Source organism: Macrotis lagotis, chromosome 7, assembly GCF_037893015.1.
Source record: "Macrotis lagotis isolate mMagLag1 chromosome 7, bilby.v1.9.chrom.fasta, whole genome shotgun sequence".
Classification (NCBI taxonomy): domain Eukaryota; kingdom Metazoa; phylum Chordata; class Mammalia; order Peramelemorphia; family Peramelidae; genus Macrotis; species Macrotis lagotis.
Genome location: NC_133664.1, coordinates 39,990,023 through 40,008,879, shown reverse-complemented (window position 1 = coordinate 40,008,879; position 18,857 = coordinate 39,990,023). Strand labels below are relative to the sequence as shown.

General features: G+C 39.9%; 1 protein-coding gene across 2 annotated transcripts in view; it reads right to left on the bottom strand.

Annotated features, from left to right (window-relative positions):
- The window catches only part of ACP3 (acid phosphatase 3), a 42,763-nt gene extending 24,998 nt beyond the window's left edge, over window positions 1-17,765 (bottom strand). For both annotated transcript variants that reach the window (XM_074195812.1, XM_074195811.1), the window contains exons 1-3: window positions 17,630-17,765; window positions 3,220-3,315; window positions 547-633 (exon numbers count right to left, since the gene is read on the bottom strand). In XM_074195812.1, coding sequence (XP_074051913.1) covers window positions 547-633; window positions 3,220-3,315; window positions 17,630-17,722 — 276 coding nt within the window. In that variant the 5' untranslated portion in view covers window positions 17,723-17,765. The remainder of the gene's footprint in view (window positions 1-546; window positions 634-3,219; window positions 3,316-17,629) is intronic.
- Between the last annotated feature and the right edge of the window lie 1,092 nt (window positions 17,766-18,857).

Below are 18,857 nucleotides of genomic sequence, written 5' to 3'. Positions count from 1 at the left end.
ACAACCCTTATTTTTAAGGACTTTAAAGTATGATTCATTTTTTTAAAAATTGTAGTTTAGAGAGATACATTTTTCTTAAATAATCTTATTGACTAAAGAGTGACTCCACTGCATTTATTGACATTTATTCACACACTGTCTTTACTGAATAGAGTGGCTTAGTGAAAAAAAGAGGGAAATGACTCTAAAAAATAGTACTTTTAGCTATATAAATAATAGAGCTTATAAGTTACATTTGATCTCTTATAAAAGAAGACAGGTGAGACAGATGGTGCAGTGCATAGAGCCACTTATTAACAATTTAACCATGGGCAAGTCAATTTACCCTATTTGCTTCAGTTTCCTAATCTGTCAAATGAACTGGAGAAGGAAATGGCAAACCATTCCAGTATCTCTGCCAAGAAAATTCTAATTTCAGACATAACTGAAATGACTAAAAGAACAAAAAGAAGAAAAAAACTCTTTTCCATATGTAATGTTTAACTTGATTTTTACCTTGGACAGTGAAATTCTTTCTTTTCCCCTCCCTCCATTTGTCCCACTTGCCTCATTCCGGTGGTAAGTAGAATTCAAAAGGGTAGAATATCTTTTCCTTAGATATTTTCCAAGTTCATAGTGCTGCTTCATTCCAAGCTAGGGGAACACAAAGATAGAGGTCAAGGTAAATGATCTGGATGCATCTTCCTGCTCTTTATAAATGGAAGGGAATATCAGAAGGAAGGGATTAGCAGTAGGCTGCCTGTGAAAGCCTTCTTTTTTAGGTTTTTTTTTTGCAAGGCAAATGGGGTTAAGTGACTTGCCCAAGGCCACACAGCTAGGTAATTATTAAGTGTCTGAGACGGGATTTGAAACCAGGTACTCCTGACTCCAAGGCCGGTGCTTTATCCACTATGCCACCTAGCTACCGAAAGCCTTCTTATAAAAGGGAGCAATCAAACTGGTGTGAGGGCAGCTGGGGAAATCAGAAGGGGTGATGGGGGATGAGTGTTCCAGGGAAGGAAGACAGACATTTCAAAGGCATGGAGCCATGAAATGGAGCCCACTGACTGAAGAATAGCACATAGGCCATAGATGCTAGTGGAGGAAAGGAAGATCTAAGAAGACCATCAAGGCAGGAGGAGACGAGGATATAGAGCACTTTAATGCCAAATAGAGAATTTTACTTTTGATTCTGAAAGTGAGAGGGAGCCACTCAGATTTACTGAATAGGGTGAAAGGTGACACAGCCAGACTTGTGCTTCAGAAAAATCTCTTTGGCAACTGAATAAGGGAAGGATTAGAATAAGGAGACACTAGAGGCAGGGAGACCAGTCAATGCGCTGTCATAATAGGTGAGACTTAAAATAATGACATCCTGCCCCAAGACAGTCACAGTGTGAATAGAGATATTGTGATAGAAAGATAGAAAGAACAAGATTTGGAAATAAATTAAGTAGGGAATCAAGATTATCTAGAAATGTAAAGCCTCTTGGGGTACTTCAATGCCTATGAAAGGCATTCAGTTAGAATTTGCTAATTTCATTTGTTCAGAATGAAGCAGGAGGAAGATGAATGATATGTAATTAAAGTATTACAAATTGATTTTAAAGCAGAGAAGGATTGTTCTGAGGGCCAGGTGATCCTGGTAGTTATCCAATATAGATAGGTACAGAACCAGATGAGATATTATCCTGGATATTTATATATATATATATATATATATATATATATATATATATATATATGTATACACTCCCACCCTCACCTTTTAGCTCCCTAACATGGGAAATTGGAAATTAAAATTTTCCATAATTCAGAGTTAGCAAAAGGGGAAGTGTAAGTCTCTGTATATGTATTTATGTTATGATCACCTGGTGATTTGGTAAAGCTGGGAGAAGCATGAACTTCTAAACTAATTTCTCATCAGTAGAGAAAAGAGTGTTGGATCTGGAGTTGGAAGAACAAGGTTCAAATCCAGGCTGCGGTAAGTTACCTACCATGTGATCCAAAGATGCAGTCAAATCACCTAAATCCTTGGAGTTTCCTCATCTGTAAAATAGGAGTCATACTACGGGCCCTACCAAGACAGTCATGGTCCTGTGAAAGAAGCAGTCACTAATTCTTGAAGTAACAGAGATAAATGTTAATTGTTGTTATGACATTCTATGGTTGCTGCTTTTGATCATCAAGGCTTTTCATCTCAAGTTGCAGAACTGGTTGAGTAACCCCTTCTCTTTTGAAGATTTGAAATAAGGGTGCATGGTCAGGAAATGATCTTGAGGATGCTAGACCATTTCAGGGTAACTCACAGGAGATATTTCTGAGCTCCCAAAACCTGAAGACCCTTTTTATTCTACTGGGAGGTCAAACATGAAAGGTCAGGAGCATAAAATCTCTGGAAAGATTGAAGTACTAACAAAGTATTAACAAGAGGTACTAACATAGGTATTAACAAGATGAGATTTTCTAACCTTATTCAAATTAAAGAGAGGAAATGCAGTAGGATAGAAGAATGAATCACATAAGAAATAATAATAATAATAATAATAATAATAATAATAATAATAATAATGATGGTAAGTGGTGGCTAGGTGGCACAGTGGATAGAGCACTGGCCCTGTAGTCAGGAGGACCTGAGTTCAAATCTGGCTTCAGACACTTAATAATGACCTAGCTGTGTGGCCTTGGGCAAGCCACTTAACCCCATTGCCTTGCAAAAACCTAAAAAAATAATAATAATGGTAATGAATAACATTTATATGGTCCTTTCCTTAAATTATCTCATTCTAGAAAAAAGGTACAACAGGTATTATTCTCATATTAAAGATCAAGAAATTGAGACTCAGAGAATCTCAGTTACAAAATAGGATCAATAAGATGATAGCTGGAAAGGACCAATAACCTCATTTTGCTAATAAGGAAACAGGCTTAGAGAAGGTAAACAACATTATAAGACTATAGATGTGGATTTATAAGGATCTCAGGTCATTAAGCTTAATCCTCTCATTTGTTATCATTGAGTTTAAGATTATGTATTTCCAGCTCAATTGGAAACTCAGTCTCATAAATAAGAAGACTAGTATTTAATTCTTTTGAATCTGGTTATTGGTCATAGACTTTTTTCTGCTGTTCTGTACATCCAATTTTAATTTACCCACAGGGAAAAAAGTAAATCAAAAAAATTAATGAATATTTCTTCTTGTATTTCATTGATTGTACTTAACTGAAAAGTTAACCAACCTGGCTAAGTTGTCCAAATCCCTGAGGCCAAGCAGATTCTTGATAGGGATCATTAGGAAAAGTTTCAATAGGACTCCGGTCTCCATGCCGAAATACCTGGAAAAACAAGGGGGAAATGGTTTTCATCTCACTTGTTACTTCTCATTTATTTGTCTTGATATGTTTCAGTTTTTTAGGTAATAGCAGAATTAATATTTATGAATGGATCACTAGAACTGAAGTTTAACCATCTCAAACTCTCAGATTTGTGAAGTATCTCAACCGATAACATTCAAGAATTGCCTCTGCTTGAAGGTCTCTAGAAAGGAAGAAACCATTCCTTCTTGGGGCAGCCCATTCAACTGTTGAATAGCTCTAACATTTAGCAAGTCTTTCTTCACATCAAGATGTTGTATCTCTGCAACCTGTACTCATTGGTCCTAGCCCAAGACCCACTCCTTTATATCCCAACTCACCTTTGATCTTTCTTTGAACTTAGCACAGAAATTTATAGTTATCCACAGTCCTATTATAAGCTTATAAACAGACATATAAATGTACATTTAAGCATTGTAAGTACTTAATGATAGTTGTGACTTGAGATGATTTCAAAGTAAATAACTGTAGTTTCCATTTCTTTGGTTCTCCAAAATCCTCTACAACTTGTTAGTGCACCTACGATATCTGTGGTACAGATTCTGTCTGGTTTTTATCACAAGAAATTAGAAAACAAAACAGTACAGCATAATAGATGGAAGGGGTGGTGGTGATGGAGACAGGAAGACCAGGGATCAAGACTTGCTTCTTTCACTTAATTTTTCAGTTCCCCAGGCAACTCAACTTTCACATCAGTTCTGGTTCAGAAATAGTAGTAGAGTTTTCCACAGAGTTCGTTATTCTGACGAAATAAGAGGTTTGGACTTCCCTTTACTCCTTTCCCCTTAGAAAGTGGATACCAGGGGCAGCTAGGTGACGCAGTGGATAGAGAGAGCACCGGCCCTTGAGTCAGGAGTACCTGAGTTCAAATCCAGCCTCAGACACTTAATAATTACCTAGCTGTGTGGCCTTGGGCAAGCTACTTAACCCCACTGCCTTGCAAAAAAAAAAAAAAAAAGTGGATAACTACCACCATCAAGCAATCACCACTGATCTTGTGAGCCTCTGGGAAACACTCCCCTGCTTTAGCCACACATTACCTGAATGGGTGGTTTTCTCCTTGAGTGTAAGCAAAGAAACAGATCTGGGATAGTTTCTATCTCAGAGGAGAAGAGAGCTTCGGTCCACTCATTATTTTGTTTATTGTGTTTATTCGTTTATTCAACAGATATCTATGGTCTGTGAGATGAATTAGAACTAAAGTTAAATTGTCATTTGATCCTTGGCCCTAAAGGCACAGGACCTTTCAGGGTTCAGGTCTTCAGTACTACTGAGGGGACATGGCTTTCCTAGAAAGAATCGCCATTGCTGAATAATTAAAGAGATTTTTATCACTTTGTTGAAAACCTAAAATTACAGGAAAATGTTGATTTATCTAGAATATATTTATATATTTTATACTCATTTGAATAACACTGAATTTTATATATCATTTGCATTCTGGGTTTGTTTTGCAGACACTCACCTCAGAGAACCATTGAGAATGAAATGTGACATTTTCACATTTGCTAACTTCCCAAATCTGTCCATAGGTAATGAACCTTGCAATCATTAATAAAATGCTTCCAGGTTCAGTGCTTTTTAAGATGCATTACCACAAACCTTGTGCTATTAGGTCTAGTAGCTGAATGGTTGGTTTATTCCAGAGATGGAGCTTTAGTCATATTTATCAAGTCAGAAAATTCTTTATGATAATAGAAAGTAGTTTACATTTGTACAGTAATTTATATACCCTAGCAAGAATGGATGATGTATTAGTAAGTTTTTATCCACATCTCAGAGTATCCTGAATCCCTCAAACGTTTCATATTACAGACTGTAAGAGTTACTGCCAATCAATGAAGGTCTTCCCTACCCTCATATAAAACTGCAAAAAGCCAGAAAGTTAGGTATTAAGGTTGGCAGAAATAATTAGTTGGTTCTTCTCTGCCAAAACCAGACTTCACTGAAATGTTTTGTTTCAATGGAGTTTCCTTGCCAAAGTCTTTATAATTAGTAAATAATAAAGAAGCCACATCTTATGTTTAAGTGCACAATAGCTTAGAATAGAAGGGGGAAAAAGATTTAGTTGTTGTTCACTCATTTAGTCATGATCCCACAGATATTGTCCATGGGTTTTTCTTGGCAAAGATACTGGAGTAGTTTACCATTTTGTTTTCCAGTGTGTCCCCATTTTACAAATGAGGAACTAAGGCAAATAGAGGTTAAGTGACTTGCCCAGGACCATACAGTCATCTGAGGCCAAATTTGAACTCAGGTCTTTCTGCCTCCAGACCTGGTGCTCTATCCAAAACAATGGACTGTTCTTAGTTGGTTTGAAAACCAGTGGACTGAAAGCTTGATATGTCAACTAATGTGACATGGCAGTTGGAAAACTGATATAAACTTGTTTTGGGATGGTGATGATGGTAGTGGTTAGGTGATAGGAGGGAGTCTGGAACTGTGATTTCATTTGATTTTTGGTGTGACAAATTCCTACAGTGAAAATTCTCTTCTTGGCTCCAAGGCCATCCCTCTGGGAATCATTGCTTCATTATCATGGGATAATAGAGCTAAATTTAGAAGGGATGGAAGAGAACACTGAACTCAATCCTGTCAGTTTATAGAAGAAGCAACTGAAGCACAGAAAGGTTAAGTGACAAGTCCAGGATCATACATGTCATTAGCATCTGAAGCAAGATTTGAGATCTTCCTGCTTCTAAGCCTGCCGCTTGATTCCTTCTTTCACCCATCACTCTACTCTCACATTCACTTTTTCGTTAGTAATATTTATTATTTGAGCCCTGGTCAGATCACAGCTGAGCTATTGTGTTTAATTCTGGGTGCTGCCTTTTATAAGATCACTGAAAAAAGTCTTTCAAGTAAGGTAAGAAGGGTGCTGAGGGAATCAGCATGCTGAGGGGCCTCAGAATCATGTTTATCAAAGGAACTGGCAGGTTTTAGAAAAGAGAAGACTGAGATCATAACAACATGGTAAACCCGCCCCCCCCCCCAAGTAGAAGAGGAATTGAGCTTGTGCCATTTGACTCTGTAAGATGAACCAGGAGTTTTGGGTCAGGGTTAGAGAGAGGTGGAGTTTAGTTCCTTCAGTTCTCCAAGACTTTGATGAGTCTTATTCTTGCTGATGTGGGTATTGATGATGAATGAAAGTTACAGTCAGAGACTGAGAGTTGGAAGGGACTTCAGATGTCATTCAATCTAACTAACTCCCTTAATATAGCTAAGGAAACAGGCCAAGAGAAATTAAATAATTTGCCCATGTCTCATCGCCAGTATGTCATTTTAGGCTTGTTAACTTGGAAATTTGTTTAGAGTTTTGGTAAACCCTCAGAAAAGAACACAAAACACTTTATTTCCCTTCTTTTCCTCTGCCTCACCCTGCCCCAATGATCTCTGATGCTATAAGAAAAGAGACAGACATGTAACCATGGGAATAATTTTGTCAGATTTTTCCCATGTACTACTTACTACTTCTCTTGAGAGGCAGGGTGTCATAGAGGCAACGGTTCTAGTCTTGGGAATCTGGATTCAAATTTCAACTCTGACAATTCCTAATCAGGGACAAGTCAAGGAACACTTCTGGGACTCAGTTTTCTCATTTGTAAAATGGGAAAGTCCCTGAAGCTTATCTTCCACAGAGGTATTTTGAGAAAATTGTTTTAGAAATCCTTAAGGATCATATTGTTGAAAATTAGTGTCATTCTGCAAATCAGTCAGGGACTTTGGGAAGTTGTATTATCCCCTTTGAGACCAATGAAATAAATTTAGCCATGATTGCAGGACCTTAATGATCCTCTAAAATCAGGGTGGAATGCTGCTCCCAGCTAACATTGTCAGGGGAGAGATTGATGTTTGTGGGGAGTATTTTGATCTTTTCAAATAGCCCCATGCTTTTCCAATCCCATTGTTTACTCACAAATGAGGCCCAGAGACTTGATATGATCAAGGGTAAGGAAGCAGATGACAGTAGGGGACAATTAGCTGGAGTCTACACTGATGAAAGGAAGCTTTTTATTTATAGCAGAATGCCAGCTACCCAATGCATTAGCAAGGCAGACTGATCCAACTGCTATTTCAACTAGGTGTGTGAATAAGCTCCATTTGACAAACGTGCCAAAGATCTGTACTTAGGAAATCATACAAAATGACAAGACAGTGGCTGAGGGAGGGAGCATGCTGTAAGAGAAAGAACACCAGATTCTGAGTCAGAAGATTAAGGATTTGGGTCTGAGGCCAGCTTAATCACTCGCTAGCTAATGACTACAGGCAAGTTCATCAATTAGTCAGTCAGCAAGCATTTATTGAGTATTTGCTATATGTTAGTTACTGTGTTAAGCCGCAGGTCATTTCCTAGAAGTCAGTGCATAGAATCATAAGAATCATAGAATCATAAGAGCTGGAAAGGACAGAAGATGCCATCTATAGCCTAATAATCCATGGCTAGGAATCCCTCACACAGCACCCTTGATAAGTCATCATTGAGCTTTTCCTGGGAAAACTCTATAGAGTGATGGGGAGCTCAGGACCTCTTCACAGAGTCAACTTTGCTTTTCATTCCATGCCAGAAATTGTCCCTCTTCTCATCTCTGCCTCTTGGCTTTCTCCAAATCTCAGCTAAAGTCTGACCTTCTGCATTTCCTGGTGTCCCTTAGTGCTAGTGTCTCCTCTTAGTTCTAGATTTATCCTATATATATATGTATTGTTTGTATGCTTGTTGACATGAACCCTTATTAAAATGGAAGCTCCTTGGGGACAGGGACTGGTTTTGCTTTTCTTTATATCCTCAGCACTTAGCCAGTTCCTGGCCCATAGTAGGTGCTTAATAAGTAATTGTTGACTTGATTTTTGGGCACCTCTAGTTGCTAGCTCAGGTAACTAGGCGGCACATTGAATAGAGTGCCTTGGAGTCAACATCAGCATCCTTGATTACAGTGCTGAATGGCATAAGGTCAAGGAATTCCATTAGAATCACCCTCCAGGTTCATCCTGATTCTTCCTCTCTCTGGGTCACAGTTCCCCATCAGTAAAAAAAAAAAAAAAGATATTTATATCATTTACCTCACAGGCTTGTTGTGAGGAAAACTTTTAATAAAAAGTTACTGGAAAGTGATAGAATTTTTTTTTGTCTGTGATAGATTAGTTTAAGTGACTATTTTTGCTTAATTGTTTTCCTTGTCAAAAAGACAGGATACCATTTCATATGGGAGGACCAGGGGAGGAGGGAATACATAAATGACTGACATAAAAACCATCCTTCCTTTATGTGAACAAGGAGGAGAGTGGCCCTGAGGCCCTGAGGCCTGAGGGAGGGAGCATGCTGACATGTGATTTAACCAAGCTAGTATCTAGCAGAGACAGGACTTGAACCCAAAGTCTTATGGACTCCCTGACCATCCCTCTAACCACTGTACCTTCAACCTCTCCTTGACCTCACAGAATCATGGATTTAGCCCAGGGAGGGATCTGGGTGGAAATATTTTTTCAGCCTTCTTATTTCACTAGATAAGGAAAATAAGGCCAAGCAAAGTGAAGTGATTTGATCTAGGTCATAGATGTCACCATGATCATGAATGAAGTGATTAGGATTTTTACTCTTCTTCAAGCCAGAAGCTATGTTCCCATGGCTGTGTAAGACAGTGATAAGGGTAGTGGAGAAGGCCTGAAATATTTGTGCTAGTTTCTCCTTTGTAAAATAAAACTCATATCTATTTATTTTCCAAGAATTATGCAAAATTTACATTTCAGTAGATAATGCAGTTAAGATAGAAATCATTGGACTGGAATGAACCTTTTAAGGTTGCCAAGGACTTAGGAAATGGTGGGTATCAAGCACTAAATGATCCCCCACTGACTTGGATGAGTGAACATATGACATTCCCCAAACACTTGCTGTTACAGAACATATTCTGCCACATTATTAGTTTGTCAAGAAATTATGCTTGCATTGATGTAAATGGTTGAATATCTCCTTTAATCTCAGAGCATTTCCTACAACATTTTCCTGGATCCAACTATTTGACTTATTGACATTGTTACACAGTTCCTGTAATAAAAAAGGTAGCTGGCACGTATAAAAGAGAGAAATTTTAATAAAAGAGCCTACAGTAAGGAGTACAATGTAATATTATTGTGCAATAAGAAAGTAGGACTATGAAGGAATCCAGAGAAACCTGGAAAATTTGTATGAATATATGTAGAATGAAGTAGGCACAACCAGAAGAATATTATAATGGCTACAACAAAGTAAACAAAAAGCTCCCTGTAAGGAAAAGGAACTCTGAGTAAATTTAAAAAAATAGTAATACTTCCAGAGAAAGGGGGATGAAATGTATCTTCATCTTCATGGCAGAGGGATTGGGGACTTTTACAGCAAGATGTAAAGATTATCAGATATTTGTTACTATACCAGGTATTTTTGCTTAATTGTTTTCCATATCAAAAAAGATACTATTAAAAAGGGAGGGCCAGGGGAGGAGGGATTCATAACTGCCTGACCTCAAAACCAAAGGCATCAGTACAACTTATTTTAAATTACAAATAAAAACAATATAGCTTATATTGTTTCTTAGTCATTTAGAGAGTTGTGATCCCTCATTTAGCATCGTGGTCCATCTTGCTTAAGCCGTCGCTTTTTAGAGTTTTATCAGTTAATTCAGGAAAATCCAATGAAGATTGCTGTTTCTTTTCTGCACCAGAAAAACTCAACACCTTAGATGAGAAACAGATTCCTATGATAGATGAAAATAAGCAAAAATCCTGCTTTTATAATATACAGAAGTCCCTGAGAGAGAATATAAGTATTTTGAGGCTAAATTCTGGCAGCTATGGTGGGTTAAGTTCCTACCAAGGAATTCCAGAGATTCTACTTTTCCCTATCATTAGAAAAGCAATGCAATGTCATAAAAAGAGGATTAGCTTGGGAATCAGAAGGCTTAGCTGAATCATTTGAGTAAGCTGACTTACCTTGAGGAGTCCCTACTTTCTTACCTGTAAAGTGGGGAGAGTAACAGTTAGATTACTTGTCTTCCAGGTGATTGCACAGGTTTCAGCAAGAAAATATTTCCTGAGTGCTTTGTCCATAGTCAATAAACAGTTGTTCAGTTGTTTCAGTTCTGTCCAATTCTTTGTGGTTCCATTTTGGGTTATTTTTGGCAAAAATAGTTGGAGGGGTTTGCCATTTCCTTCTCCAGCTCATTTTACAGATGAGGAAACTGAGGCAAACAGGGTTAAATGATTTACCCAGGGTTACACAGCTAATAAGTATCTGAAGCTGAATTTGAACTTAAGTATATGAGTCTTTCTGACTCCAAGTCCAATGCTCTATCCCCTGGGACTCTGAGACCAGTAAAGCATTATTCAGATGTAAATTATAAAGCAATATATACAAATGCAAGACTTTAAACAGATGTAATCAGTGGGCAAAGATAATGATACACCCTATAACTTGATAAATTGGAAGGATTTTTAAGGGAGTTCTTGAACATATTGTGCCATATTTAGAAAGTATTTAATGAACATAGACTGTCATTCTTATGAACTGAGAACCAATGGCTTTGTAAAGGTTATAGGATCATAGCTCTAGAAGTCATGTAGTCTAATACCTTCATTTTCTAGATAGGGAAACTGAGGCCCAGAGGTTAAGTGGCTTACCCAAGGTCACACTGGCAAAACGTAGAAGTAGGAGTAGAAAAAAGAGGTAGGATTTTCTCCTGATTCCAAATTCACTATCCTTTCATTAGAATTGCACAATTGAACGAGATTCCATTTGTGGCAGGATCAGAATCACAAGGCCCTCTTTTCCCACTGTTCCCCCCCTCCCAGTTTCAGAGCCAATTGTCTTATAAAAGCACCTCAGGTATCACTTATGCATATCACCAGTCAATATCATTCTGAATTGGGCCAGCTTTCCCCAGCTCAATGCTTTCCTTTCTATCTCATTCCCTCATTTCACAGACACAGCTATTTTGAACCCTTATTTATATGCTTTTTAAAAAAACCTTTCTCCATCTTCCCTCAATTCTACCTTTTTCATTTTGAACTGGTGAATAGGCTTCTGGATTCCCAGTCCAGCCAAGCTACCAGATTATTATTGACTTCCTTGTCTGGCATTCATGTGGGTCCATAAAACTTGAGATAGCCTGAAATTCCTGGAAAGGACGCTCTCCTGGATATTATGCCCCAAAGAAAAATGCTAATTCAAATCTGTACAAACAGAACCTGTAACAAGTTAGTCTTGTTTGGAGGAAAGAGCATTAACATCTAAATTGCTACTGCCTTCTTCCCTAACTCTCCAAATTACTTTCTATATATGTTGCACATTCTGTTTCCATGCAGAATTGAAATTCTTTCACAGAAAGGAATGATCCTGTTTCATCTTGACACTCTAGCACCTGGCAGAGTGCCTGGTGGTAGTAATTGCAGTACTAGCTAACATTTATATAATGCTTAGCATTTTACAATTATTTAATTTGATCCTCACAGCAACCCTGCAAAGTAGGTGGAAATATTATCCCATTTTACAGATGAAACTACTAAAGCAAACAGACATAAATGGTCTTGCCCGGGCCTATATAGCTCCTAAGTGTCTGAGGTCAAACTTGAACTCAGGTCTTCCAGAATGCCAAACCTGGTGTTTTGTCTATCCTACCACTTCGCAGTCCCTACTGGTACATAGTAGAGGCTTATTTAATTCATTTGAATAGCAACATAGCCTCTTTTGTCCTAGTTGGGTTACAAATGAAATAGTCATACAAATGGAACTCAATCTCAGAGGTTTGGTGCTTAAAAAAATTAGAATAAATCAAAAGAAATTAGACTCAAGAGTAAGATAGACAATTTTACTAAAACTGGAGAAAAATCAAAGACCTTAAGAAGTTTAAACTCCTGTAGATAAATCAGACTCAAGGTGACCAAATGTATTTCAGCAAACACAATAAAAAGCAGATGAAAACCAAAGCACCTAGCACAGTCCTGGCCACTTGATGCTACATAAATGTCAGTTCTTGTAATAATTATCTCTCATTACAAAGGATTAGAGGATCATAAATCTACACCTGAAAGAGATCTGAGAGTCTATATAGTACACCCTGCTCACGTGAAAAATGAGACTAGAGGCTTCACGGCTTGCCAAACATCATCTGAGCAGAAGATATCATTCCATGAAGGCAGAAGTCAGTTATACAACTTGCCTTCTTCCCCAAACAGGGCTGAACATGGCTGAAAGAGATGATGATAAAGCTGAATTTTGATTGTATATTTTACAAGAAGAAAAAGAATGAGTATTTATATAGTACTTTAATGGTTTATAAAACACTTTTCATGTTTCATTTCACTTGATCCTCATAACAACCTTGAGGTTTTATAATTTATTCTGTTTTACTGATGAGAAAACTGGGGCACAAAAAGTTAAATGATTTGCCTAAGATCATAGAGCTAAAAGGTATCTGAGGCAATATTTGAACTTAGTCTTTCTGATTTCAAGTCCAGTGCTATATGTATTATGTCTTCTAGCTACCTTATAATTAGCATTTATATAATGCTTTAAGGTTTGATTATAAAGCGTGAACTCCCACACTTTTTATTAGGTTTTTTATATTAATAATACCTCCCTTAACAAAGCATCTTGGTCCCAAAGAATGTAGGTAACAGCTCTGGGCTACTGCCCTCTACTACAGGAATGACACCACATACCCCAAGAGCCTAGGACTCCCGATCCCACATGTCTCTGAATCTTGGGGGTGCTTGCAATAAACCTTGCCTAAAATTTCCAGTGGGAGTGTTTCATGAGGCCATTTCATGTGCCTCTGGACAAGAGACTATAAAATCCTGAACAGCCTAAGAGTGGTAGGCATGGATTACTTGATTAGCCTAAAGTCACAGAAATGTTGATTTCTCACTAATAATCCTTTGATTTTTTTTCTCTATACCTCCATTTAAATTGCACATGTCTTATCATTAGTGTTTTTTTTAATCAATGCAACCAAGAATAATTGGTCACAAGCTAGATTTTATTTGAAAACAAAAAAAAAAAATCCTTCCATTTTTATTCCAAATGTTTCAATAGTTGTTCCAGTTAACTAGAAAATCCATCTTGGAAGTAGGGTTCTTTTTCATTAGCTAATAAAATATGGAGAAATGAAGTAAATCAGAGAAAGATCAGTGGGGGAACTTTTTTTTTCTCCCTGGAATAGGTAGACAAGGCTGGGTATCTATCCACTCCCTCTGGTTTGCCCAACTACTTTATGTAAGTAGATTAAAACTGGAGGTTTTGTGCAGTTTGTTGGATCGTGAGGGAAAGAGTGATTCATATGAAAATTTTGCACCAACAAGGTTGAAGAACAAAATAAATTATAGAATCTGAGCTGCTACAGTATCTTCTTTCTATCACCAAGTACCCAAGCTAAAGAAGGGAAAGGGAGGGAAGAGAGACAGACAGACACACACAGACACATAGAGGGACAGACAAATGGAGAAAGTGAGAGACAGGGAGAGAAAGAGAGAGAAAGAGAGAGAGAGAGAGAGAGAGAGAGAGAGATAGACTAACAATGAGATATTTCCTAATCTGAGATACAGCTGCTAGAATGAGCATTGCTGCTCACTCCTTTGGCTTGCTTAACTTCTTTCTTTTTTTTGTAAAATAAAGGTTTTAGGCTAAATCATCTCTGAGTTACCTTCAAACTTCAGATCCTATACTTTCCTCTGAGGCTGAGGTAGGGAGGAGAAACTCCCCTTTCTTTCCTGAGAATAACTTGCTGAGCTCCCACTATTTACTCACTTGCATTTAGGACAGGGTTCGTTAATGGTCATGGACATGGCAGTCTGATGAAACCTATGGACCCCTTCTTAGAGTAAGGTTTTTACATGCATAGGAAACAAATTACCTTGAATTACAGTTATCAAATTTTAAAAAATCCTTCAATTCATGGTGTTTAGGTTGCAAAGACCTTAGAAGTTATCTGATCTAACTTGTACCTAAAATATACATCTTAAGTCATCAGCTTGAAGTGTTGTCCAATGGGATAGTCTAAGATCTCTGAAGAATGTTAACTCCTCAAGAACAAGGGCAATTTCATTTTTGTCTTAATATTCTAACAACTAGTAAAGACCAGACATTAGTAGGCTATTTTTTTTTTAGGTTTTTGCAAGGCAAACAGGGTTAAGTGGCTTGCCCAAGGCCACACAGCTAGGTAATTATTAAGTGTCTGAGACTGGATTTGAACCCAGGTACTCCTGACTCGAGGGCTGGTGCTTTATCCACTGCCACCTAGCCACCCCATTAGTAGGCTATTAATAAATGCTTGCTAATTGTGTGATTGCTTGTTTTCCTGGCTTCACTCTTAGTCCTGGGAAGAAAAATATTTTGAAGAGAATGCTAAGATTCTGGTCCCAATATAAAGTCAGATCTGAAAAAGCTTCTCTATTTTTCCTACCAAGAATAGATAACACCAAAGAAATGACCTAGATTTATTTTTCTTGGCTCACCTTCATTTCCATTCTTTGGAGGCTGGAGTGTTCCCTTGACTTGTAATCATACAACAACACAGGAAGAAATTGGTATTGAAAAGGTGGGGCTTTGTTTCAGGGAACAATGTGGCATCATTAAGAGAACTTTGTAGTCTCCCAAAAGCAACCTAGGACATTCTCCTCCTGTTCAATTCTAGACCCAGCTCATTCTCTATTTTCAGCATCTAAGATAATTTTATATATCTCTTTGTATCTATCCATATGTATGAGTAAAATAGACTGGCAATCCATTTAGTTAACATATCACAGTCTGTACAACAGCATTCTTCATTTACTTGATTTTTCTTGTGTTAGATGAAACTCTGTTGAGTCATTATGGAACTCATCCAGAGAGGCTCACCAATGTTTCAGGGTGTGTGTTAGAGATATAATCAGGACGTAATCACATATAAGAGGCATTTTTTTTGTTAGCATGGTCAGGAATTAAGAAGAAAGAGATCTACTTGTTCCCTCACCCAGTGATTTTGCATAGATATTTATCCAAATTGAAGATTACCCAACAAGCAATGGAATGTCATGCCACAGACATAGGCAGATTGCAAGAAAAAGGAATTTCTAAGGAGAAGTGAAGGAATGAAAGGAAGATATCATTTTAAAAGACTGGAAAAAGGTGAGGTTGATCATATTTTGAGAGTGAGAAAATAGTCTGTGCTCCAATAGTATCCTTGCCAGGTCAGTTCAACTCATAAGACTTTCTCCCTCCCCCCAGCAAGTTGAATGGGCCTCCCCTTGCAAACTTATATGAAGCAATAGCTAAAAGTCATCCATGTGCAACCATGCATAGTTATCTAGCATTGTCTTGGAGGGAATATGCACATTAAGGAGATAGGTAATTCATTTGAATATTTGTGTAACATTTATATTATTTTACATTTCTTGAACATGTATCCATATGGATCAATGGAGGAAAGTACCTTTACAAGTTAAAAATAAGGGGGAAACCAGTCTGGGATAAAACATTTACTATAAATGATTCACAAACTGGAGAATCCACATGCATTTAACTGAGAGTGGATTGTAACTCTCTCAGATAAGTAGCAGATTCCATATAGTTGATGATAATACTGTGAAATCTTAACAGATACAGCACTTCTCTGAACAAAGCATTTAAAAATTTGCCATACAAATGCCAATCTAAGGATGTACTATAATTAAAGAACTCAAAAACTTTAAATAAAAAGGCCAACTTGCATATATCATATCCCATAAAAGGTAGTCAGCATCAGAGAGTTTCACAGAATGGAAGCCTGGCAATTGCTTTTCAATGTAAATCATGTTTGAACACTTGAACTTTGGCCTCTGTCTACATTGCTAACTCATGGTCTAGTGGAGGCTTACTGGAATAGGCAGTAAGATTTACATAAAAGGGCCTTGTATCAAAACATACAGAAGGTGTGGTTGGCTGTGTCTTAGTGTGAAACTGAACCAGGGATTGATCAAGGTGAGAAGTAAAATGAAATCTTTGGGGTCCTTGAAATGAGACAACTTGTTTAAAAGGAGCATTTGCAGAAAGGAAAATGTCATTAAAATCTCATGCATTAATCCAGGTGACACAGAGAGAGGCCAGGTGAACAGAGAAGGTGGGGAGATGGGAGGAGTGAGAAGAGTGGAGGGAAAGAAGAGGGGAAGTGAAAACAAGGGAGAAGAAAGTAAAGGAGTGATATGAAAAGGTAGATGAAAAGAGAAGAAAGAAGACTGAAGAGGAAGAAAAAGAGTGGAGAAAAGAAAAAAGAAATCTGTAAAACTTGGGTAATTAGACAAGATAGCCACAGAAGTTCCTTCCAACTCTATGTCTTACTGAGAGGAGAGGGGGGACAAGAGATTGAGAGATACAGAAACAGACACAGAAGGGGAGAGACAAGGACAGAGACAGGGGAGGAGAATTTATATATATATATATATATAGAGAGAGAGAGAGAGAGAGAGAGAGAGAGAGACAGACAGACAGACAGACAGACAGACAGACAGTCAGACACATACACAGAGACAGTCAGACACATACACAGAGACAGTCAGACACATACACAGAGAGAGACAGACACACACACAAACACACAGAGAGACAGCCAGACACATACACACAAACACACACAGAGTCAGATACATATACACACACACACACACACACACACACACAGAGTCAGACACATACACACAGAGAGAGAGACAACCAGACACATACAAACAGAGAGAGAGAGAGAGAGAGAGAGAGAGAGAGAGAGAGAGAGAGAGAGAGAGAGAATGAAGCCACAAGACAGCAGAAGAGAGGAAGAAGGATTCCCTTGACGGAGAAAGAAGAAAAGCGGAGGGGAGAAGGGAAGCAAGTATTCGGAGAAGACGTGCTCAGGCAGTTGGGGAAGGGGCCGGGAGGGGAGCGGCCAGAGCAGGGCCCGGGAAGGCCGGCCGCCGCACGGCCCGGCCCGGTGCCCTCTCTGTACCTTCAGGAATCTAGTTTCTACAGCTTTGCGTTCTCTCGCGCACGTTCACCCAGAGGTGGCTTATTCCGGGGCGAGGAGCCCTCCACGCCCGGCGGGCACCCCCGGGCCCCGGCCGGCACCCCCGAGCCCCGGCCAGCACCCCCGAGCCCCGGCCGGCACCCCCGGGCCCCGGCCTCGGACGGATGGCGCGCGGCCCCCCGGGGAGGCGGCGGCCGGCCCACCTGCCCGGCGGGCTGGGCTCTCGGACGCGGGCCGGGTGGTGGCCGGCTGCGGCGGCCCCCGGGCGGCCCCCGGCCCCCGTGCCCGGCACTTACTAGCAGGGCGAGCTTGAGCTCCTTGGCGGCGGCGGCCGGGCCGAGCAGCAGGGACGCGAGGGTCAGCAGCGCGGCCGGGCCGGGCGGCCTCATCCCGGGCGCGGCTGGGGCAGGGGCTGGAGCGGGCTCCGAGGCGGCCCGGGCCGGCCGCCGCTTATGGCCGGCCCGGCCGGGGCGGGGCGGGGCGGGGCCGGGGCCGCCCCCCGCCTGCCAGCCCTGCCAGGTGGCCAGCCCTGCCAGGGGACCAGCCCGGACGGCGGTTGAAGCCTGCGGGTCCGGCCCCGGCGGACACGAGGTCCGGCAGCACTTGGACAGCGACTCCTGAGCCTCGGGGTCCCGGGATTCCCGGGCTGGACTACAGCGATGGATGGAGCCGCATCTTCTGCGAAGACCAGCCGCGGCCTTCACCCTGCGGTTCTCTCCCTCTCTCCGACTCACCGAGAAAACCAGTTACAGCCTAGAGGTCAAGAACACTGCCTCAATGCTCCTGTTGTGACAGGCCCCCCCCCCCCCCCCCCAGCCTCAAGAAAAATAAAGGGAAAAAATGGGAGTTTCAATCTAGTCAATCAGCATTGACTGATTAAACGCCTAGGGGCTGTGAGGGCACAAATGTTACTGCCTTAATTTCCAAAAAGAAAGTCCTCTCCGACTTCAATTAACAAGCCATCCCTGCCTGCAGGGGTTTTTATCAATCAATCAATCAATCAGTAAACCTTTCTTAGAGTCTTATCAGGCTGGGAGTGGCTAGGAGCGCCGGCCCTGGAGTCAGGAGGACCTGAATTCAAGTTCGGCCTTAGACACTAAATAATTACCTGGCTGTGTGACCTTGGGGAAGCCTCTTAACCCCGTTGCCTTGCCAAAACCTTAAAAAAAAAGGGGGGGGAAAGAGTCTATCAGGCTGGCTAGCTACTGGGCTAAATGAGCACTGAGGATTCAGGAAAAAAAAAGACAAAAGATGGTCCCTGCCCTACAAGAACTCCCAGTCTAATGGAGGAGCATACAAACAAACACATGTACAAGTGGGCTACATATAGAGTATTCGAGAAAGGACTAATTCACTGTTTGGAATGGCAATTTTAGAATTGGAAACAATTTTCACAGTCTTTCTGATAAAGGGCTCATTTCTAAAATTTATAGGGAACTCAATCAAATTTACAAGATTACAAGACATTCCCCAACTGATACATGAATAGGGAGTTTTCTGATGAGGAAATTAAAGTTTTCCATA